This window comes from Nicotiana tabacum, chromosome 17, assembly GCF_000715075.1.
Source record: "Nicotiana tabacum cultivar K326 chromosome 17, ASM71507v2, whole genome shotgun sequence".
Classification (NCBI taxonomy): Eukaryota; Viridiplantae; Streptophyta; class Magnoliopsida; order Solanales; family Solanaceae; genus Nicotiana; species Nicotiana tabacum.
This window is the reverse complement of record NC_134096.1, coordinates 96,593,124-96,617,838: the sequence shown is the minus strand read 5'-3', so window position 1 is coordinate 96,617,838 and position 24,715 is coordinate 96,593,124. Positions and strand designations below refer to the sequence as shown.

The 24,715-nt window shown below is 35.1% G+C and overlaps 2 protein-coding genes across 2 annotated transcripts; one reads left to right on the top strand and one right to left on the bottom strand.

Moving 5' to 3' along the window:
- Positions 1 to 1,528: 1,528 nt before the first annotated feature.
- On the bottom strand, positions 1,529 to 2,023 carry LOC107812613 (uncharacterized). The gene has a single exon (XM_016637756.1). The coding sequence runs from the start codon at positions 2,021 to 2,023 to the stop codon at positions 1,529 to 1,531; it is 495 nt and encodes a 164-aa protein (XP_016493242.1).
- Positions 2,024 to 16,424: 14,401 nt separating this feature from the next.
- On the top strand, positions 16,425 to 23,921 carry LOC107812616 (defective in cullin neddylation protein AAR3). Its single transcript, XM_016637761.2, has 10 exons — positions 16,425 to 16,632; positions 16,968 to 17,085; positions 17,976 to 18,027; positions 18,318 to 18,393; positions 18,508 to 18,590; positions 19,582 to 19,678; positions 21,832 to 21,877; positions 22,860 to 22,942; positions 23,022 to 23,357; positions 23,613 to 23,921. The coding sequence occupies exons 1-9, from the start codon at positions 16,575 to 16,577 to the stop codon at positions 23,336 to 23,338; spliced, it is 930 nt and encodes a 309-aa protein (XP_016493247.1). The 5' UTR covers positions 16,425 to 16,574; the 3' UTR covers positions 23,339 to 23,357; positions 23,613 to 23,921.
- The last annotated feature ends 794 nt before the right edge of the window (positions 23,922 to 24,715 follow it).

Here is a 24,715-nt window from a genome sequence, read left to right as displayed (position 1 = left end):
TGCACGAAAAGTGCAGAGTGCAGTATTAGTACAACCGACCCAATGTACTGGTAAGTGTCGAGCCTAACCCCGACGAAGTAGTGACGAGGCTAAGGCAAGGCACCTACAAATCAATCTGTACAATTTAACAGTGTATATACAAATAATAGTAATGAAAAATCAGACAAGAATTATCGGGAGGGGATACATGCTGGGGGAAAATACGAAGTAAAGAGCTATAGCAGAATGAGAACTGAAACAACCAACATAATATGAATTGACAGGAACACGAATACAGTAAAGGAAAAATGTACGGCATCACCTTTCGTGCTTTTACTCTCAATCTCACCATAAAATTAATAAAGACGGCACGGCATCACCCATCGTGCATTAACTCTCATATCATGGCACGGCATCACCCTTCGTGCGTTACCACTCACAATATGGCACGACATCACCCTTCGTGCATTTACACTCATAATATGAAACGGCATTACCATTCGTGCATTAACACTTTCCCTTACCATAATGCAATGAATAAATAATAACAGGGAGATAGAATAACAAGTACAAACCTTACTTCAAGATTTGGTTCCACAATATCAATCTCAACTTTGAAATAAATACTCAATTATCACCAGAAAATCCGTAAACATGATAAGAACGATCAATTTAACAACACTAGTATAAACACTTAGCAATTAGACATAGAAAAGAGACAATGTAAGGGAAAAAAATGGTAGAAACATGAAAAAACAGGTAATTTGGCGGCGCATAAGTACTCGTCACCTCAAATATATTCCTACATTTACAAATACTTTTTCAAATGTTTGGCAGCAGTCCGACAATTTTGGCTAGCACATTTGCTCGAACAAAATGGATTGCATGTCCGCATTACTGAAAAGAGAGAAAACTAATTATTAACTACATACCTACTAATTAATCACAATTTAATGCGTTCAAAAAACAAATATCATCAACTTGCAAAAGTGCAAAACACTTGTTCTCACGAGGACAAGCTCACATTTTAAAACATAAATATTTTGTTATGCATTTCATAAAATACTTTAAATTCATACGTTTGGAAGAAAATAGGTGTTACTATGTAGGGGATTGGACAATATTTGGTTTAATTAAAAAAAAAGTATTTGAAGTTGACATTGAAAAGAGAGTATTATGTCACTTGAATATTCTTCAAATCAATTTTTCAAACTTTAAATTCACTATTTTAAGTGGAAATTGAAATGATAAACCAAATCAAAAAACAAAACATTGATTTGCAAATCATACTAGTATTACTCATTCTGATCACACAGTTTGAAAAACTCTGTTGAACTTCAATCCAATACAAAGCAAGATGAACTTAAAACTCAAATCCATAAGTACTAAGTAAATACAAGCTTTTCTAATAATCCACAAGATTTAATCATAATCAAGGGCGAAGCTAGAATTCTAGTTACACATTCGGTATAACTTAGTAATTTTGGCCAAAATCATGTATTTGTGTCAACAAATTCACAAAATATGTAAACATAATTTATTTAGTTTTTTAGAATCCAAAGCTCGTAAACTCAAAATTCTGGATCCGCCTTTGAATAGGATGAGCTAAGAGTGTGTTATTAATTTCTAAAGGATACTGATTAATGCTACTGCTAACTAATTCCGGTATCTCCACGGGCATCTTATACCTACAAACTGGACATGATCCATGTATCTCCAACCACTTGTTAATACAACTCGAATGATAACGATGTTTACATGGCATCTCTTTAGCTTTTTCCCCAACTTGAAACTCCAACAAACAAACAGCACATTCTTCTTCATGTTTTACAATATGAATAATTGGCAGTGCCTCTATTGAAGCCTTTATCGCTGGTGGTGAAGGCCTCTCATTCTGTGCGGCTTCGAAATTTGGCGGTGATGGTCTTCTCGGAACCACATCGATTATTCTAGTTCTGGTGAATCCATTCTGACGAAGCCGTTGATCTGATATACCCACACCTGATAAATCCGATCTAATGACTGTGACCGTCGGCGTCGCCATAGTCTATAGTTGCAGATATGTAATGAAGGGCAAAGGTAGTAAGTATTTTGGAAGGCAACTTGAGAAGGTAGGCCGTTTGTGTATATATAATGTAATGAAGAACCTAGTTTTGGTTGGATTTGGTATAAGTAATTCTAAACCAACATGTAATAGGAGAAACTTTATATGGAATTCTAAACCAACGTTGTAATTGGAGAACCTTTTAAACACTCCGAAGAACGTCTCTGTTTTTTTTATTTTTAGCAGAATGCTCTTTTTATTTCCTAGTACCTTGTAATGGAATTTTAATAAATAGATACATAAGGGAGGATGGTCAAATCTTGTAAAATTCGAAATAGCACAATCTTAATGAAGCTCCAACTTGAGGAATAACTAGTCACGTAGAGGGTTAAATTTGAACTTTTTTTCTCAAAAAGTGGCAAGCTAATAAATGCCAAAAGTATATGGTAACTTTATTCCATATTTGACTATATTAGTCAAATATATATTTATTCTATATTTAACTATGTTAGTCAAATACATATATATCTAAAAAAAACTGAATATGAATTAAAGGATATTTTGAATTTATAGATAAAGTTTTTAAATTTGAATTAAAATAAAAAAGAAATTTATCTTTTATTATCATGTTATCATACTTAATTCGGTTAATGATCATATGCAATCATGTTAGGAACTTTTGTTATCTTATCTATGCAATCATGTTAGGAACTTTTTTTTATCTTATCTAATTATTTAAATACTACTTCGGCTATGGCAAAAAAGAAAAAAAAAACTACTCCATATAACTATAAAACTCTTTCACATTTAAAATCCTATACTTATAGTTCTTTAAAACAATATAGCTAGATTTGAATAAAGCGAATTTCTTTTAAAATAAATGTAATATATAGGGTACACGTCTATGTTTATCCAGATAACAAAAAGAAGTTTAAAAATCGAATAAAAATTTACTTACATATATAATGAAGTAAACCTACATGCTGGAGAAAGAAACATCACAAAAATTAGTCAATATTAATTTTTTTTTTCCTTTTCTTTTTGAAGAATGTTACTTTGAAGAGTCAATTTTTATAAATGGACATCAAACAAATTGTAACGACCCAACCGGCCGTTTCGACTTTTAGAACCCCATTCCCTTAAATAAAACTCTCCGAATATATTTTTAATAATTTATGACTTGCGGGGATGATTGGTTCGGGATTTCGACGCGTTTGGGTTGAAATCCGAACACTTGGTTCCTTAAGTTAACCTTAAAAGGCAAAGTTCGGTCAACATTTTGAGAAAACGACCTCGGAATCGTGATTTGACGGTTCCAATAGGTCCGTATGATGATTTCGGACTTGGGCGTATGTTCGAATCGGATTTTAGATAACTCGGGAGCGTTTTGGCGCTTAATAGTAAAAATTAACTATTTGAAGGTTTAAAGTTCTTTAAAATTGGTTTGGAGTAGGTTTTTGAGTAATTGAAGTCCGTTTGGAATTTTGAATTTGGGAATAGTTCTGTATAGTGATTTAAGACTTATATGCAAATTTCCGTGTGATTGTGAGTAGTTAAGTATATTTCGGCGCATTGGACGTAAATTGAAAAACTTGAAATTCCTAAGTTTAAATCAATTTGGTTTAGGGTATAATTCTTAGATTTGATATTATTTTACGCATTTCGAGAGTTCGAGCGAGTCCGTTTTATGATTTCAAACTTGTTGGTATGTTCGAACGGGGCCCCGGGGGTCCCGAGTGTTAACCGAACGAGGCTCAGACCAATTTCGGACTTGGGAGAAAAATGCTGAAGCTTTTTGCTTCTGGTACGTTCGCACCTGCGGTTGGACAGCCGCAGGTGCAACCCTCGCAGATGCGAGCTTCAATCGCAAAAGCGGAAGGGGGAAAGAGGGCCTGACATTGCAGGTGCGGAACATTGGGCGCACCTGCGAACGCGCAGGTGCGAGAATTTTGCGCAGATGCGACCTTGGCCCAGGCGAGTGGAACTCGTACCTGCGAGGAATTTCCGCAGGTGCGAAAGCCGCATGTGCGGTAACCCTCCATAGGTGCGAAAAAGTTGTTCGGGCAGAATGTTAAAAAAGGACGAGGCTGAGCCATTTTTGTCCGTGTTTCCTCCATTTTTGGGCGATTTTGGAGCTGTTCGAGAGAGGATTTCAACTATCAACTTGGAGGTAAGTTAATTCTACACCCTTTGAGTTAAATACATAGATTATAAATAGATTATAACTAGTAAATCTTAAAAATCAAAGAGTTAGATGAAAACCTTAAATTTTTATAAAAATGAGATTTTGACCACGAAAATAGTTATGAAATTGGGTAAAAATTATATATTCAAATTCTTAAGATTATGGGTAACGTTTTCATCTGAAAATTTCCAGAATCCGAGCATGTAGGCCCGCGATGAATTTTAGAAATTTTATCATTTTGGATAGGGTAATTAATTTAATAGATAGATTTCGAATCATTTAGCATATATTAATAATTTATTTATAATATTTGGATAGTTTCGGATTTTCGGCGTCAAATCGAGAATTCAACGCAACGTGGTAATCGGAAAGTGGACTTTGAAACGAGGTAAGTCTCTTGTCTAATCTTGTGAGGGGAAAATTACCCCATAGGGATTAAATTATATAATTATTGCTAATTGCGGGGGGTACATATGCACGAGGTGACGAGAGTCCGTGCGTAGCTACTATAAATGCTAAAGTCCGGATAATTTAGGACTCAAAGCATGAATTACTTGTGTAAATTGTATTCCTTGATTAATTAATATTAATTGATATATATGAATATATTGTGAATTGTTAGATAAAGATATCAAATGATGGAAATCTCATATGCTTGATTTTCTGTTTAAATCAATTAATTGTTAAAAAAAATTATTTTTCTCCCGAATTTATCTCATAATAAATATACTCTCCTTCCGGAGGTACATAAGAAAATGTCCTCCTTTCTTATGGAGGGGGCCGAACGCCTCGGCAGGATAGATGCATCTATGGATCGTGCCGCACGTCCCTCAGCAATGTACACGACACTCTGGATCGGGTCGTACGTCCTCGACAGAAATCGTGCTTAATAATAATAATTACATGATACCTTAATAGTTTATTTCAATTTGCGAAGCTAATTGATAAATTAAAAATCTTTGAAATTTAATAAATTATTATTCCTGCTTGTTAAGAAATTATTGTTATTCCTGTAAATGAGACTAATTGATAAATTGAAAAATTTATTGAAATTGAATTGCAGCTTGTAAAGCTATTGGTTAAATTGAAAGTTTTATTGAAATTTCATGATTTAATTAATAAATTGGAAAATTATTGCATTTGAAGGATTCTTATTATTTCTCCTAATTGAATAAAATTATTGTTAACTCTGTGAACTATGCTGATTTGAATAATTATAATTTATTCTAATTTTTATTATTGACCCATAGTGAGTGTCAAAGTCGGCTATCTCGTCTCTACCACTTCGAGATTAGGCTTGATACTTACTGGGTACACGTTGTTTTCGTACTCATATTGCACTTGTTGCATATTTTATTATGCAGGTACATATATGTATAGCGGCCTTGTGAGTGCAGAGGTGTGGTTAATAATTATGGGGATATAGGTGAGTTGCATTCTATATTACGATCCGCAGCTAAGAGAGTCTCCTTTAGAGTTATTATATTTTCCTGTCTAATTTGTATTCTGGACAGATGCTGTATTTTATTTTTAATTCCCTAGAAAATGATCATGCACTTGTGACATCGGGTTTTGAAAATGGTTGTGAATTATTTAAAAATTTAGTTGCTAAAAATATTTATCATTTACTCTATGAGTTTTATCTTTACAATTTCATTGAAGAAATTTTTATTTCAAAAATACTAAAATGGGTAATTAAGTTAATTGATTATGGTTGGCTTGCCTGACAGTGGTGTCCGGCGCCATCACGGCCTTTAATTGGATTTTGGGTCGTGATAACATGGTATCAGAGCACTAGGTTCACGTAGGTCTCACGAGTCATGAGCAAGTCTAGTAGAGTCTTGCGGATCGGTACGGAGACGTCTGTGCTTATCTTCGAGAGGCTACAGGGATGTTAGGAATACTTTTCTTTTTGATTCATCATCGTGCGATTCGATTCCTTTGAGGCTTATGCCTACATTTCCTTCCTATTCAATCTTATGCAACGTGAAGCGCTTGTTATAAATTGGGGATCGAGGAAATTTTTAATGGTACTACAGATGTAGTGCGGGGTGCTTCTCCCTGTGTAATTAATTGGGCTATTGTCGTCGCCTTGCGGAAGGCCGCTCTATCGTTTCAGTTCAGTACCAATACTACCTAAGGTTTTGAAATTTGGCATTGATTGTTACGACGATTCGTGCGTTATTATCGCACAGTGTTTATGTAATGGTAGAATGCTTGTCTATGTGTCAGGGCAGTAAACGACTTGAAAGAAGGTTTTCTCAGTACATGATTCAGAGGTTCCATGTTTTAATTTCAGCGGAGAAAAGGCAATCGGACTATGAATGTTCAGGTTTGGGGTTGATGGAGTAACGAAGTTTGATATTTTCAAGTGTGGTAGAGTTCTCAATTTTGATGTGGTGTCATAGCCTTGTAAAATGCGTTAAGGTTCGCCGGTGTTATGGTTTTATTCAACTCGCCTTCACGACGGGGTGTTAGGAATTTGTATATGGGAAGCAGTCGTTAGAGATCGCGGTGTATAGTGATTCAGGATCGAATCAGCGTTTCTAGTGTTGATGTCTCAAGAAGGATGATCGTCAGAAAGGTTTAAAGCTGGTAACGAGCTATTGGTTCAAGTGCTATAGAGACGGATTTTGAGTTAAGACAACAACTGGGCAGCGAAGGATGAGGAAGGACATGTGGTAGGTGCCTTGCGGTGGTTAGGCTCCGAAAAGGCCAAGTATAAGAAAACAGAAGTAGAGTAGTTGCTTAAAGGAGATGGTTGACCAAAGTGGGAGAGTGCCAAGGTAGCACATGGGTTATGTGGTAGGATGATTACACGTCTTGAGGAACGTTTGGAGTAATTTGGGATGTAGAATGGACAATGACTAGGTCTACGGACTTAAGTTGTAATATTAGCTGCTATATTGAGGAAGATTGGATACAACAGGAGGGAGTTGCTTGATATGAAGAAGGATACAACATGACTTTGGATTGGAATGTATTGTCGCACCTCTAGTTGACGTCCATGAGGAGTGAACGGACTGGTGCAGCTGGTGAATGAGCTCGGACTCAGGATGATCTACTGATTTCGTGGTAAGTGCACCCAGTGCACCAATGTTGGAATATGTCAACATGTAATTTCCACAGGTGGGTTATCTCCTGTAAGCATTAGCGGTCGCGTGGTGTTGACGAAGCTTCTGCAAAGAATTCTACTGGCTACCCGGTAAGAGATTTAATATGTAAATGTGGCTAGTGGTTCAGAGTGTTTATTAAAGGTTAGTAGAAGGATTTCGAGAAAATTTGGCGAGTTGCGTGTGCAGGATCATATCAACAATAAAGAAAGAATCTCGGTGGATTCCAAAATTTTGTAATTGTAGCTTCAAGCTAAGTGGGAGAGCCCTACCGTCTATGATTGGATTAGGTAGTGTCAACTTGTGTGGTTTCTGGTTATCGGTGTATGGGTGGGTCATTGCAACTAAGGAAAGAAAACATCAGTGGTAATTTTGAGCAAAGTATTTGGGGAATGTGTGCCATATTTGGCCTTATTAATCCATATTCAGATTTTTGGAAGACTCAGAGTTTATGCTTCGTGTAGATGTAATGCACATGAAAGTGAAATAGTCGGATGTTTCCTTGATAAAGTATCCATGTGCTAGCAGGGCCTTGGAATTGATCATGTTTGGGAACAAGTCAGAGCAAGTGGCTCTCAATAACGGTCCTAGTGGATTCAAAATTTTAAAGTGTGGTGTCTAAGGATCTCGAGTCTATAGTATGGTTGAGTATCGAGCTTTTGCAGCAGATTATGAAACGGGGCTTGGAGTACTCTGCGTTATCTTCAGGTTGTGGTGTAGCATTAGAAAAATGGAAGAAAATAACTTCGGATTCATAAAAAAAGTACTAGAATGGGTGTACCAGTTGAAGATGTGAAAAGTGCGCACAAGAAGGGATATAAGATAATTAGTGGGTTTTGAAATAGCGTGGTCTCGTGAAATAAGGTCACTCGGGATGAGTGTGGATTTGAGTTCATGATGTAATGAATGGAGCTATTATTATTTCTAAGGCAAGTTGAGAATAAATTGAGAAAAGACGGATCGACTAACAATGGTTGAATCGGCACGATGGTGGAAATGATCAGTTCCTTCAGCGCATTGAATTATGCATGTGATTTGTGGCGGTACATGCGAGGCTTGACGACCGCCGTAATTAATTTTATTTGGAGGAATTCAAGTATTATGACATGTTATGTACAGAGGGATCCCGGAAGAGTTATGGTGGTTTAGACCACTACTTGAGGCCGGTATTTTCTACGGATATGGGAATTCAGTCACGTGTTGCAATGGTTATCTTGAAATGAGTTAAGAAGAAGGTTTCTATATGATGAAGTATTTACCCTATAAGTGGTTCGGGAGTTATGATGGAATTCTTGTACTCCTGCGCATTGGCGTGGTTAAGTGCACTAAGTAGCATGGGATTTGAAAGTTGAGGATTTAAGATTTCTGTTCGGTGTTGACAAGGATGTCAGGAGCTCGGATGAGCAGGAAAGGGATTTAGATGTTTAAAGTAAGATGGTATTGCTTTTGGCATCATCTAAGGTCGATGTCAGGTGTAAGAGACCTTGTGTATTGATTTGTGGATTCTTGATATGCTTTACAATATTAGTGTAACCGGTAGAATGGATGTGCAGACTTGTTACCTGGTGCGGAAGGTCGTGGGAGCGTGTCTCACGGAAAGATTGTGTAATAGTGACATGTAGTCACTTGATTAAGTGAAGATTGAAACCAAGTATGAAGATTGGGGTAATATCGTTGATTCGAGAATTTATGGCTGAAGGGCGCTCGGTTTATTTGGTTGTGGATTGTGGAAGTTTGTTCCAATTATGATGGCTATTCTCGTGTGTTATGGGGAAAAAAGGGTTATTATGGATCCTTGAAAGGTTATTAGCCTAGTACGGTGTGATCAGAATCGGCTTGAGGCCTGTGGATGGATTTAAATATGAATACAGGCTCTATATCAGGCCGGATGTGTTCATTTCAACATAAAAGCTCCCTATGGAGGAGTATTCGGACGTTGGATGTCGTTTCGTCGTCGGTTATTTCATGTAATACTATATTATGCCGTGTGAGTTATGAAACGACTTGATAAAATTCTTATGTGTTCCGCGTAGCGATGGTGTTATGTGAGCAGGATGGCTCTCGAGATTCAGATCATATATCGCACCTTAGTTGTGCTTGAGTTTTGTAGCATATGGTACTATCGGTCCTTCCAAGGATGGTATTATGCACTTAGCGTGCTTGTGTCCGGTGTTCGGATATTTTGTAAGTAATGAGCATTCTAGCTCGGTAAGTAATTTTTTTATATATAGATTCTTTTTGTGTGGATCGGGTTGCACGCCGCAACAATGTGATGTTGAGTACAAATCCCTATATTATATTTTGTGTGTTTTTGTGTCCCATTTTTCTGAGCAAGGTTCATGACACCTTTTCAGTTGTTTAATTAGTCACGTGGATTGAGTAATCCTTTCCATAGTCTGTTTTCCTTATGTATCGCAATCGAGTCCGTAGCTTATTAGCTCATTGCGGCGTCATAGGAGACTTTTTCTCATGTCTGAGGTGGCTTATTGCCTGAGCAGCTTATACTAAGTAAGACGAGGTTATTAGATCCGGGATCAGTACGATCGGATTATATGAAGTATAATAAAGAGCAAATACCATTATTTGGTCCATAATGAGGTAATGGTTCTTGTCAGAAGGAGAAACTCAATAATTTGTTGACTCAGCAGTTGGTTATGAATTTTTACACATTTCTTCCATCGTGGAAGCAGTTCAAGAGTTGGAACAGGAATTATAGGTATCATGAGGTGTGTTGTGAACATCAGATTCGTGGAATTTGGTTATTGTTATCGGAGGATGATATTATGATCATGTGAATGGTGCGGTACATGATCTAAATTCAACCAAGGTATGCAACCCTGTATTGGTGCATCGTGTAGTGATTGATACAGTATTTGTAGGTTGGAAACAGACATGGTGAAGAATTCTGGATGTTAGAATTTGACTCTAAGACTTAATCGCCTAAATAAAGGGGAGAATCTTTAGATTGGCTCGAGCTAACGTGCTCAATTGGGTGCGATAGCACGGGTAAGTGCTCGAAGTGTTAAACAGTAATTTTGGATAACTCCGGAACACTCCTTAGCACGTTCGAGGACGAACGTATATTTAAGTGGGAGAAAATATATTGACCCAACCGATCGTTTCGACTTTTAGAACCCCGTTCCCTTAAATAAAACTTCTCGAATGTGTTTTTAATAATTTATGACTTGCGGGGATGGTTGGTTTGGGATTTGGACGTGTTTGGGTTGAAATCCGAACACTTGGTTTCTTAAGTTAACCTTAAAAGGCCAAGTTTGACTTCGGTCAACATTTTAAAAAAATAACCTCGGAATCGGGATTTAACGATTCCAATAGGTTCGTATGATGATTTCGGACTTGGGCGTATGTTCGAATCGGGTTTTAGATAACCCGGGAGCGTTTTGGCGCTTAATAGTGAAAATTAACTATTTGAAGGTTTAAAGTTCTTTAAAATTGGTTTGGAGTAGGTTTTTGAGTAATTGAAGTCCGTTTGGAATTTTAAATTTGGGAATAGTTCTGTATAGTGATTTAAGACTTGCACGCAAATTTTCGTGTCATTGCGAATAGTTTAAGTATATTTCGGTGCATTGGAAGTAAATTAAAAAACTTGAAATTCTTAAGTTTAAATCAATTTGGTTTAGGGTATGATTCTTAGATTTGATGTTGTTTTACACGATCCGAGAGTTCGAGCGAGTCTGTTTTATGATTTCAAACTTGTTGGTATGTTCGGGCAGGGCCCTGGGGATCCCGAGTGTTAACCGGACGAGGCTCGGATCAATTTCGGACTTGGAAGAAAAATGCTGAAGCTTTTTGCTTCTGGTACGTTCGCACCTGCGGTTGGACAGCCGCAGATGCGAGCTTCAATCGCAGAAGCGGAAGGGGGAAAGAGGGCCTGCCATCGCAGGTGCGGAACATTGGGCGCACCTGCGAACGTGGTGCGAGAATTTTGCGCAGATGCGACCTTGGCCCAGGCGAGTGGAACTCGCACCTGCGAGGAATTTCCGCAGGTGCGAAAGCCGCATGTGCGGTAACCCTCCGCAGATGTGAAAAAGTTATTCGGGCAGAATATTAAAAAGTGGCGAGGCTGAGCCATTTTTGTCCGCGTTTCCTCCATTTTTGGGCGATTTTGGAGCTGTTCGAGAGAGGATTTCAACTATCAACTTGGAGGTAAGTTAATTCTACACCCTTTGAGTTAAATACATAGATTATTAGTAGATTATAACTAGTAAATCTTAGAAATCAAAGAGTTAGATGAAAAACCTAGATTTTTATAAAAATGAGATTTTGACCACGAAAATAGTTATGGAATTGGGTAAAAATTATATATTCAAGTTCTTGAGATTATGGGTAACATTTTCATCCAAAAATTTTTAGAATCCGAGCACGTGGGCCCGGGGTGAATTTTAGAAATTTTACCATTTTGAATAGGGTAATTTATTTAATAGATAGATTTCGAATCATTTAGCATATATTAATTATTTTTGTATAATATTTGGATAGTTTCAGATTTTCGGCGTCGAATCGAGAATTCAACGCGACGTGGTAATCGAAAAGTGGACTTTGAGACGAGGTAAGTCTCTTGTCTAATCTTGTGAGGGAAAAATTATTCCATAGGGATTAAATTGAATAATTATTGCTAATTGCGGGGGCTGCGTACGCACGAGGTGACGAGAATCCGTATGTAGCTACTATAAATGCTAAAGTCCGGGTAGTTTAGGACTCAAAGCATGAATTACTTGTATAAATTTTATTCCTTGATTAATTAATATTAATTGATATTTATGAATATATTGTGAATTGTTAGATAAAGATATCAAAGGATGAAAATCTCATATGTTTGATTTTCTGTTTAAATCAATTAATTATTAAACGAAATTGTTCTCCTCCCGAATTTATCTCATAATAAATATACTCTCCTTCCGGAGGTACATAAGAAAATGTCCTCCTTTTTTGTGGAGCGGGCCGAACGCCTCGACAGGATAGATGCATCTATGGATCGTGCCACACGTCCCTCGGCAGTGTACACGATACTTTGGATCGGGTCGTACGTCATCGGCAAAAATCGTGCTTAATAATAATAATAATTACACGATACCTTAATAGTTTATTTCAGCTTGCGAAGCTAATTGATAAATTGAAAATCTTTGAAATTTAATGAATTATTATTCCTGCTTGTTAAGGAATTATTGTTATTCCTGTAAATGAAACTAATTGATAAATTAAAAAATTTATTGAAATTGAATTGCAGCTTGTAAAGCTATTGGTTAAATTGGAAGCTTTATTGAAATTTCATGATTTAATTAATAAATTGGAAAATTGTTGCATTTGAAGGATTCTTATTATTTCTCCTAATTGAATAAAATTATTGTTAACTCTGTGAACCATGCTGATTTGATTAATTATAATTTATTTCAATTTTTATTATTGACCATAGTGAGTGTCAAAGTCGACTATCTCGTCTCTACCACTTCAAGATTAGGCTTGATACTTACTGGGTACACGTTATTTTCGTACTCATATTGCACTTGTTGCACATTTTATTGTGCAGGTACATATATGTATAGCGGTCTTATGGGCGCAGAGGTGTGGTTAATAATTATGGGGACATATGTGAGCTGCATTCTATATTACGATCCGCAGCTAACAGAGTCTCCTTCAGAATTATTATATTTTTTTATCTAATTTGTATTCTGGACAGATGCTGTATTTTATTTTTAATTTTCTAGAAAATGCTCATGCACTTGTGACACCGGGTTTTGGGAATGGTTGTGAATTATTTAGAAATTTAATTGCTAAAAATATTTATCATTTACTCTATGAGTTTTATCTTTACAATTTCATTGAAGAAATTTTTATTTCTAAAATACTAAAATGGGTAATTAAGTTAATTGATTATGGTTGGCCTGACAGTGGTGTCCGGCGCCATCACGGCCTTTAATTGGATTTCGGGTCGTGACAAAAATAATGCAATTTTGGCTATACAATTGCTATCATTAATTTCAATTTAGCACCTTCTAGTAATTTAAGGGTATAAGCTGAAACCTCTTCATTTACCTGCAGTCAATCCAACATTATAAGGGTATAATATTTTTTTCATTGAAGAATATTAGTTTTGAATTATTAAATTATGTGAAAGATTTTTTTTCTCGAATTCAACGAGATGGTTATTGGTTTCTAATTGATAGTTTCTATAGCGATTTTCAAGCGTAACAAAAAGTATATTTAAAAAAAAAAATTAGTATGACATAAATTATTTTTTTAAAAATGTAAACAAATTATTCGAAATGGGATTATATTTTAAAATATAATTTAATTTTAAGAATAAAAATATAAGATATTTTTAAATTTTAGTAGAGAGTTTTTAAAATTATTATAATAGAAGTCATATCATGGATAAAATCAAGAAATCGAAATCTTATAGAATATTTACATAAATATCCGGCCAGATTTATTGTTTACTTCCTATAGGTAATATACATAGATGATATACCGATAACACACGATTATACACATATTATATATGGATTATATATAAATTATACATCCTTCAATTTTTTAATTTAAGTAGTTGGGTGAGTACCTATTTAGGTTGATTAGATAAAACCAAAAGAAAAATATGAAAGAATTTCAACGAAAGACTAAAAATATAAATAAAATTCTTAGGTAGACAATTTCTATTAAACTCATCCTTTTATAGCGAAATAAATTAATTTTTTATAAAAAAATAAAGAAAGATATAAAAAATAAGATAAAAGAAAACAAATATATAAAAAAATGTATGAAAAATCTAAAAACCAGAAATAAGAGATGACAAGGAATTTCTTCTTCTGTTTCATCTTTGTTGAGTATAAAAAATTTAGAAGCTGATCTCATCAATTTCAAATATTTTTTTCAACTCAAATACATAGATTATAATATAAGGATATCTTAGATTTTTTTTTTAATTTACATTGTATGTCGTTTTTAAAAAAATCACTATTACTAACAAATTGATATGATATTTGAATTTGAATTTAAATGCAATTTGAGTAGCTTGCATTGAGGTTAAGCCAAGTATAGTTCGAGAAAAAAATTACTTAGTAATTTTAACACAATATATACAATATTATATAATAACAAATCAATTAATTTAACATTTAATGATTCAAAGAACAAAAAATCTGTATACATAGGATATTCAAAATTCAAAATATGTGGTTAGAGATATCGATAAACTCAAAATGGAGTCATACTGAAATAAAGTTTTACCAGCTAAAGAATTATTTAAATTTTTAGATAGCTGATTAACGTAAATTTTAAATTAAGGATAATATCTTCACTTGCATCATTATAAAGATAATCATTATTGAAGTATATATAAAATTTTAAAAATTGAAATTTTAAAATAGAAATATTTTTTGAAAGATAACAACATACCAAATAAGAGTTCACGTCGTAGTAAAAGAATCACGTCGTAACCAAAGAATCGTTCATATTGTGTCAACCTTTGTGCTTTGCCGTAAATATGAGTTATTATTTCGCTTTGTGGCTATTTTTAGGTTCCAATGACACCAATGAGAATGATGCAAAAATAAAATTATCACTATGAGATTTGAGAAAATGTTAGTCTTTTTTCATGTAGTGTTTATTAATTAATATCTAACGATTATCTATAATTATCTAGAAGGTTTAAATTTTAAGGTTATTTACATATAATTCAAATAACTCAGATATTTAATATGGTTAATGTCAAATATCAAAATAGAGTCATACTGAAAAAAAAAAAAAATTCACTGGCTAAGGAATTTTTTAAATTTTTAGATAGTCGACTAAAATGAATTTTGAATTAAGGATAATATTTTTACTTATATTATTATAAAAATAATTATTATTGAAAAATAAAGTTTTAGAAACTGAAAATTTAAAATAGAAATATTTTTTAAAAGATATCAACACACCAAATAAGAGTTCAAGTAATAGTAAAAGAGTCAAGTCGTATCCACAAAGTCCTTCATAGTCTCAACCTTTGATTATTTTGCTATAAATATGAGTTATTGTTTTGCTTCCTGACTATTTTTAGGATCCAATAACACAAGCGAGAATGATACCAAAAAAGAAAAATAGAATTATAACTAGGAGATTTGAGAAATAGTTAATCTTTTTTCATGTAGTGTTTCTTAATTAATATCCAATTATTATCTATATTTATCGAGAAAGTTTAAATTTTAAGATTAATTATATATAATTCAAATAACTCAAATATTTGATATGATTAATATCCGCGCATACACTCGGATGCTAATACTAGTGATAAGAGTATAGGACAAATACACAATGATTCGTAAACGACAAGGAATAATACGCCAAAGGTAATACTCCTCTCGAATGTTGTCAAAAAGTTTGTAGACTTAAATGGACCAGTTATATATGCTTAGGCTACCTATAAAGCGCTCCTAAAATTCAAAGAAAAGTATTACTACAAGTTTGACACTCTCTAAATAGTTTTTTTTTTTGGTACGCGGTCATTGAGGAATATTTAAACTTAGAGGGTGGTACCCCTTGGACAAAAAATTTAATGGAGAATCAATTTGAGCAATTTTGAATAGTACAGGAATAAATTTAAACGTTTTCCATGTATATTGTTGGCCTACCATTGGAATGTTACAACTTTCAATGAACTACCAGAGCTATTAAATGACTAATAATGATATCTTAAGTATAAATTTTGAAATATTTGTTCTAAAAACATGTCTTTTTTTTCTTAAATAATTTACCTTAACAATTAAAAACTAAAGTGAAAAAAATAATCCCTTAACTATAATTATAAGTGGTAAATATGTATGTACGAATCACATATCTTGCATGTATTAGTTAGTTTGCGTTTAATATCTCTTTTTGTGAAAGAATTTCAATTTAATTGAAATGCCATTTTTGACATTTGACGCCCCAAGAGCGACAATAGTTTATGTTACTCCATTAAATAGAATGAATATCTCGTTGGGTTTAAACGTAAATAATGAAGCAAAGTTTTCATGGTGTCACTTTTTGACTTCAACTTGAAGACGGAGTGTGGCTGTAAAATTTTAATCTAAATTTCGTATCAGAATATTCGTATACCGTTAAACCTTGCAGCTAAGTTGCGTTTAATATACAAAAGAAGCAAAACTGAAAAAGGATAACACCATCACTACTGGGGAGAATCGCAGCTTGTGTTGCTTTCTTTGGATTAGGGTTCAGAGTCCCGAGCGAACCCCAAAACCATTCTGTTGCTATAGTCATGGACTCCCCCGCTGTCAATCACTTGGATATCTTCGATATTTATCGCCGATATTGTGGTTAATTACCTTTCTCCTTTTTCTACTTTTAATTTTCATTTCGTAATTTTGTTGCTATTTATAGTTTGTCTAGTGCTATTAATAGATCGTGAGATGAATCTTATGTATGTCTGAATTTGGTAATATTCAAAATTAGTCAGGGTCGACTTTAAGAATCCTTAATATCCATTCAGTTCAATTCGGTCCTATTTCATTCATGAAATTATGTAAAGCGCCATACTTTTGTCTTTGATCTGGATGTTAGGTTTAATTTATTAATATAGGTCAGGTTTATATAATTAATTGGTGTTTTTAAACTTAAGTAGCTCTGATTACTGATGGGGTTTCCTTTGCAGATATCATGTCTGGAACATATGCTGCTGGGAGCGTAGAAGATGAATTGCAGAAAGCGAGATTCTCAAAAGAGGCATTGAATCAGCTTATGAAGTTCGTGGAGTCAAGTTTGCACATAAGGCATGTATTCGGTAGGACATGTAACTACCAGCATTTTTTGGGTCTTCATTCAAGAATAGAAAAAAAAATACGGTTTTTCATTTTTCTGTAAGTACAAATAGATTTATTCACTATCAGCAAAAAAAAAGAATTTTTTTTATGAATAACTGCAGCACGAAGGAGTAATGGCAAAAGAGTTTGCTGGACTTGGATCCTTTATGTATGTAACGAATGCAAGAAGTCCATTACTATACAAGAATTGCACCAATATGCATTTCAACTTAATACGAGAAATTTTCTGTTTTCCCCTGATATCACCTGCCCGTGAAAGTTGCAAAGGCTTGACTAATATCAAAGAATAGTTGGGACTTCTCTAGACGCGATTCATTTGAAAGTATAAAACTTTTAGGGCAAATATATTCCCTAGATACTATCCTTCAACCTTCTTTTGCTGATTTAGATTTATATATGTTGGGGTAGTAGGTAATTGCAATTACAGATAAGAGAAGACAGTGGGTGACAAAAGCTGTTTCTGGCTTGCAAAAACAAAGGTTCGAAGGCTGCATGGTTGAGAGAATAACATTAATAAACAAGTCAAATTTGTGGTTCATAAAAAAAAGATCAAATTGCTTGAACGGGACAGATTTGTGGTTGAATCTACTAGTAATGTTACTTTGGCCATCAGTAAGAAATTCTCATATCACTTCTCTTTTGAGTAGGAATATATGTGCGATATTATATTGGAAAGCCAAATACGTTTACCAGGTGAACTAAGTGTTTTCTCTCTACATTCTTTTGTGATCACGTTGCTTAGCTGTGTTAGTCTTAAATCACCTTTCATTATGTGGGGGGTAGATAGATGGGTCATATGAGGTTGATAATATTGAGAAATCTGTTTTCATCCATGGCAGGGCGGCTATCTTTGAAGAAGTGTACAAGCTTATGTTGCGGTTAAATTTGGAGGTTTGTTGATTAGATGATGTTATGATGACTGAATTTGTTTCATTTGAAACTATCTTATATTGTTAATTAATATGGGAGCTTTTGTTGGGAAGGGGGATTTCTTTTCCTGCTTTTCTACTTCTTTTCCTCTTCTTTTGTGTGCACTGAGTTGGGGGGAGGTGAACATTATGGGCTCTGTTCCATATTCATGATTCATCCACGTCCATATCTTTTACTGTTAGCCTTAAAACATTATTAAATTTTTTTTCAATCATCAAAAAAGGAACTTACATTGTATTTCCTTTTTGTAGGCCGACTTCTCTGAGTTCTCGCGTTTCTATGATTTTGTCTTCTTCATTTGCAGAGAAAATGGACAAAAGAACATCAGTAAGTTGATGACTTGTAAATGATCTTTCAAGCGAGCTTGCTCATGCTTCATAAAGCATTTACGAAGCATTTAGCTCCATGTCAATCTTATTTTGCATTCAAAAATATTTTCAGCTATAAGCAAAGCTGTTACTGCCTGGAAATTAGTTTTAGCTGGAAGGTTTCGGCTACTTGACCACTGGTGCAACTTTGTTGAGGTAAGTGTCAGTGCTGCTAATTGATCTCTTATCATGTGTTCGAATTGCATTGTTCATCTGTTCGTATGCCTTAAGAATTGTAGAATTCTAAGAATTAATAAAATTTATCAATTACACAGGTATGTGCTTGCTCAAATCTTGGCTTCTCTTAGATTAATTGAGTAGAGAATTAGTCTGCTTTGTAAAGTTTGTCTTAAATGTCAATGTAATACAAACAAAAGGTCTTGTCATCTGATGAAGAGAAGTCGAAGATCGTGGATGTCGCACCATTAGCACTCATGTGGGTCGAATGGAAGGAGAGAAATAGAAGAGCTTTTGAAGGGATAGAGAATGTCTACATATATTTGAGGACAACCTCTCATTCCTAGTTTCTTTCCGTACCCATGAAATTCCTGTTTGTGTATAACGTTAAATGTCGTTAGTAGAGAATCATATTATGTTATAAATTCTCTACCTTTTTGTGTACTGCTTGTATTCATGAAATTTTCCAAACAACAACAACACCACCTTTGTGCCAAACATGTGAGGGTTTTTCGTAAAATTGACTAGTTTTACGCTGGCTGCTCTGTCTACCGCAACTATTCTCCTTTATTCAGGCTTGGGACGGGCAATATGAGCAAGCTCACACCAGGGGAGTTATAGATGAGATTTTCCCATTATTAATACAATTATATACCTTGCAAAAGAAAAGAAAAAAAACTTTGCCATCTGATAGAGGATTTATTCTTTTTGTCTTTCCTCATGATTGTGTTCTTTTTCTTATCTGTGTTTTTGGTTTGGGCATTGGGGTTTTTCTATAGTAGTGGGATTGACAGTCAATTCCTGAAAATTTTATGCATTACTTAACTTGTCTTTGTCAACTTCAATGAGCTTCCAGGGTGGTGCCTTACTTCCCAAAGAATGATATTCTACTTTATGGTTGGGTGACTCCAGAATGTTGTGAACTGCTAATTTTCCTATATAGTGACTTGTTTACTGTCTCGATTCGCAGAAAAATCAGCGATACAATATATCCGAGGATACTTGGCAGCAAGTTTTGGCCTTTAGCCGTTCTGTGCATGAAAATCTTGAAGGGTATGATCGGGGAGGTATTAAATTTTTGCAGTTGCAGCTTTTCAATTATCACCATCCAGAACCTGTCAATGTGACCCTTATTCATACTTAATAGAGACGTATTGCTCAGTTTGGTTCCTGAAGATCCTGTGTTTTGCTCGCATGATATGTGCTGATGCTTAATGCCTGAAAATAAATATCGCCAGTAAAAAGATGTTTATCGACTCTATATTAACTGAACTTCCAATCAATTTGTGGTTTTTGATTATGATCTTAATCATGTTATTTAACATTTTTACTTCTTGCTGATGCAAATTTGCAGACTATTCTCTATACACCTGTCTGCTTCTGTCCTTTTGGAGGATTTAGGTGATATTTTTCTAAAGAAATCAAGCGGGAATATATTCCCCAGATAAATTTGTATGGGATATGCTTCATAAAAGCTTCCTGTAAACTTTGAGTCATGTTGGCGTGTGATTAAGAAGCTTCCTGTATATATGGTGGCGAAATGTGATAGAAAGTCCTGCATATTTAGCGGAGAAATCTGGAAATGACCTCCATCGTTCTGTGATCTAGTAATCCACCTGTTGTTTACTTTCTAATAATAAAAATCATAAGCTGTTACTGAAGATACTGAAGAAACAGAGTGAACTTAAAGCCGGTAGTAACATGAAATCTTATTTAGGCTGGAAAACCAAGAAGCATAATTAATTGGAGTCTTAAGAACAACAACAACCCAGTGGAATCCCACAAGTGGGGTTTGGGGAGGGTAATGTGTACGCACACCCCTACTTGGGAAGTAGAGAGGTTGTTTCCCAAACACCCTTGGCTCGAGAGGAATTAATTGAAGTCTTATGTGTCCTATGTATCAAATTTAAAGCTTCCATTGAGGGGGTCCTATCATATGTTCCTAGGGCCAGTGCATCTGTGAGATCTGGGAATACTGCATATGCAGGAGTTATTCTCTAGCTATAGGAGATTAGAAACACAAAAGAGCTATGGATTTGCAATTTCAGTGGTCCGTTAGATAAAATGAGAGCGTTTGAAGGACGTCATGTCCTCCAGAGGACAAACGCCAGGTTACTTGCTGAGCTTATCTCAAGTCTTTATACTACTTGAAGAAATCCCACTAATTTGGCATTTTGGGTGTTTCCTATTACCAAATCACCCTTATAGTTCGATGTGGTATTTATAAGAACTTAAGAAGTACTTTTTAAAGTTCGATGTGGTACTTATAAGTTTTGTTGCTTATAAGTTTAATATGATATCTCAATCAATCTACAATCCCTCAAACAAATTAGTTGAGGTATCTGAATCATATGTATAAATTCCACTCTACTCGGATCCAATTCATTCTGATATTACATAATATTTTTTCAAAGCAAATAAGGGGTATTCTAGAACTCTATACTTATTAGTTATTTCTACGCTGACCTTTGCGTCTCTATCCATAAGAAGCAGATGGTCAAATACTGAACCAAATGTAAATAGACAACTGAGTTTTAATCCCTAACTTGTTGGTATTGTCTATGCATTCTCTGCTTCCGTGATGTTCTATTTGTACTATTATCAGGAATTCGAACTAAATTAACTTGCAAGACGATAGGAGCAAAATGTGGGTCTTAGTTTAGAAAGAATGGTAGTTAAAAGTTACTCAATTCCGCGATAGGTCGACCATCAAAGTTTAATTTGTGAATTTGATTTGTGCATTAAATTGGCAAGATCATGCGAGCATAGTTAATGGTGCAAAAGCATCACTTCATTGTTTAACTGAATCTGAATTTTCAATTTTATATGGAGTGAGTTCCATATAGAATATTATTATTTCTTGGACTATGTCAAGCTTTTTAAAGTGTCCTAAGATGGAAATTGGAACGACTCTCATATAAACCGGTTATGAAGGAGAAACATTTTTTAGCTTCCAAAAAGTAGAAGGTTAATTTTCCTCCCACTGCCTCAGTTATTTCCTCACTTGTCTTGTCTTTCTTTTCTGTTGAGTAATTATGTCCTTTACGATATACAGTGTGGAATGAATTTGGACTTCTTTGATATCATGGAACGATGATGATGTTTAGAATACCAGTTTCCTTTTTTGTGTATTTGTTCTTCGATCTTACTCCTTGCTCCTCCCTCCCCTTCCTAAACTAAAAAAACCCACTCTGTTTAATTTTTGGGTTATTCTCCGCAGGAGCTTGGCCAGTTTTGATTGATGACTTTGTGGAGCACATGTACAGGTTGGCCATTAACCAATTTCGTTGTGGAAATCAGAATTCTCATCTGCTGCTGCTTCTGTTGTCTAGATTAAATTGGTCTTATTTATCTCTTCCTCTTTTCTTCATTTTTGGGGCACAAAGAGGTTATTCCATGTATGACGTGTGTATGTTGGTCCATAGAAAACGGCCTAGTGACAAAAACTCATTGCTTTGCTATTACTTTCGGGTTCATTTTATGTAGGGGTGGCAAAATGGTTAAAAGAAAATAGTTAACCACCCATATTATCCACTAAAAAATGGGTTGGATAATGAACTTTTTAAAAACGGGTCAAATATGGATAAGAACCATATTATCCATTTAGAAAATGGATAACCAATAGGTAACCAATGTATAACCAATGAGTCTAACTTTTACATTTGTAAAGCCTCAAATTGAGGGTTCTTCAAGTTAGGGAGACTAAGAATTCTCCCAAAAGTGATCATGTGCAAGAAGGCATGGATAATATGGTTACCCATATTATCTGCCGGTTAACCTGTTTTTTATCCGTATTAAATATGGGTCGGGTCGGATAATTTATCCGTTTTTCATGACCCATTTGACCCGAACCATATCCGACCCGACCCGCCCGTTTGCCACTCCTCATCACATGTATCATTAAAATATTCATCTTATAGACAAGGTATCAAGAAATTCTGGGGACTAACTGAGGTGATTGATTGTATAGAACTTCGTGGACTTGGTATCTTTCTTGGACCATCATGGTTGGTAGTTCATGGCTACACAAGTTGTGGTTGGTTCCTTCCCATGGATAATTTCATTACATGATCTATTTTCTCTTTCACTGAGGATATGTCTAGATTTAGGTTCAGACCGCAGCATAAACTGATAGAGAAACCTTGGCCTTGCTTTTGCATTCTGTACCGACCCAATGTACTTTCTGAGGTCATTAACAGTTTGTACTTCATTTTTTACTAGATTTGACGAGGCAGCTTTGCTATGCAGGATTGGAGGAGTCGATACTATTTCTAACTCATTCTGTAGCTGTGGTGAATCAAGAGCCCAGCCATTTGAGGATTCTTTCCCTGGTAATTGCTGCTGAAGAAACTTTCTTGGATAACACTGCATTATCTTTTCGATTATTCCATATTTATGTTTTTGGTGCAGGATTGAAAGCTTTTCCTGGTTTGAAGAGGAAGTCTTGTGGCAATTCGCAAAGAGGAGAAGAATCATATGATGGATATCCTGTCATGGATGTGATTGTCAATTCCAAGAGGAGGCACATTAAATTTGCCAACCAAAGTTTTCAGTGGACTGACAACCAATCACATGGTTGCTTGGAAACGGTTAAACCAAACTACCCCTTAAATCATTCTGCATCTCCATGCGCTGTTGAAGGTTGTCTGTCCAAGAGTCTTGCGGGACTCTTCTCAAGTCCTTCACGTTTGCAGTTTGATGAAGAAAGGAGAGTCTCCTATACATAAAAGGAGTGTGATCTGACAGGTACTCGGGGTAACATATTTTGTTCCTTTTTGGGTGTGTAATTATTCATTACTGCAAGCTTAATGGAGCGACGTAAACGATAAAGATTCATATAGCCGACCACGTGCTTGGGATTGAGGTGTAGTAGTTAGTTGTTGTACTAGTTCATTACTGGAATATATCATGAAGCAGTGTAATCGGACTTTGTTTTTTCTTATTCAGTTACTTCTGTATGTTGATACCTTTCTGGTGCCTAATTCATGGTTTTCCTAGCAGAATTTGTGGTTGATCTGGAAGGAACCTGTTAGTGGTCATTGGTATATCTCCTGGAGTTCCATTAATCACGGGATATCAGCGCTATGGTTGCAACTATATGCTGAAAAGCATGCGATTAATTGCAAGTATTAGCTTGAAGTTGAGTGGAACTGGGAATCTCTTGGTTTCTTTACAGATCACAACCAGAAAGCCACATCTTTGGACTTGCACCCATAGACTGATTACTGGGATTGTGATAGTCACCAGGGAAAAAGTGCGACATGCAAGATTAGATTTTTTTATAAAAGAAATTCAATTTGAACTTTTCTATTATTATCGTTCTCCTGGGCGGGGAGATGGCAGTGTTAATTACAGCTATGTTCTTAGCGCAAGGCTTTGTGCTTTCTTTGAAGTGATTTACTGATGCTTCTTCTAACCCTCTCTTGGGTGTGTGCTGTTGTCCAACATTTGACGTTTCTGATCAGCAAATCTAAAGGAGTATTTTGTGGTCATTAAATTTTAAAATTTGTACATCTGAATCAATAAGACTCAATTAAATTTAGAACTGCTTGACTAGGAGATCGTCGTGTGTACCATCATTGCTGCAAGTTTCAACAAAATGCGCGATGCGTTGTATTGGGTTGCCCTTCCCATCAAATTGCTGTGACTTTGGTAGCTGATAGCCAGTTGGCGTTGATAGACAATAAATCCGCCAAAAATAATCTTTTAATTTATTTCAGTTATCATCCTATTTTATCTCAAGTGCCTATCCTTTCAAGTTGAGAGGGAGACCCTTAGCAGTAGATTCCGAAATAAGATTGACTTCCTCAAGTGTCAAGTATGATTGTTTTGTGAATATTATACAGGACTGCTTACATTTTATTTTTGGGCTAACAAAAAGATTGACTAAAGGAAATACCCTTAACAAAGCTCTATCGCTCAAATACAAATGCCAAGAAAGGGATTCCTTGGAACAGTATCAAATGATAAAGAAACTTACTGAAAATACTTGAAATGCCATCATGCCTATACGAGTGTACCGTAGCGGTATATATGTACTGAACGTCTCGGTTCAATTCAAAATATTACTTCTTATGTAGCATGCATTCAATTAAATTGATGTT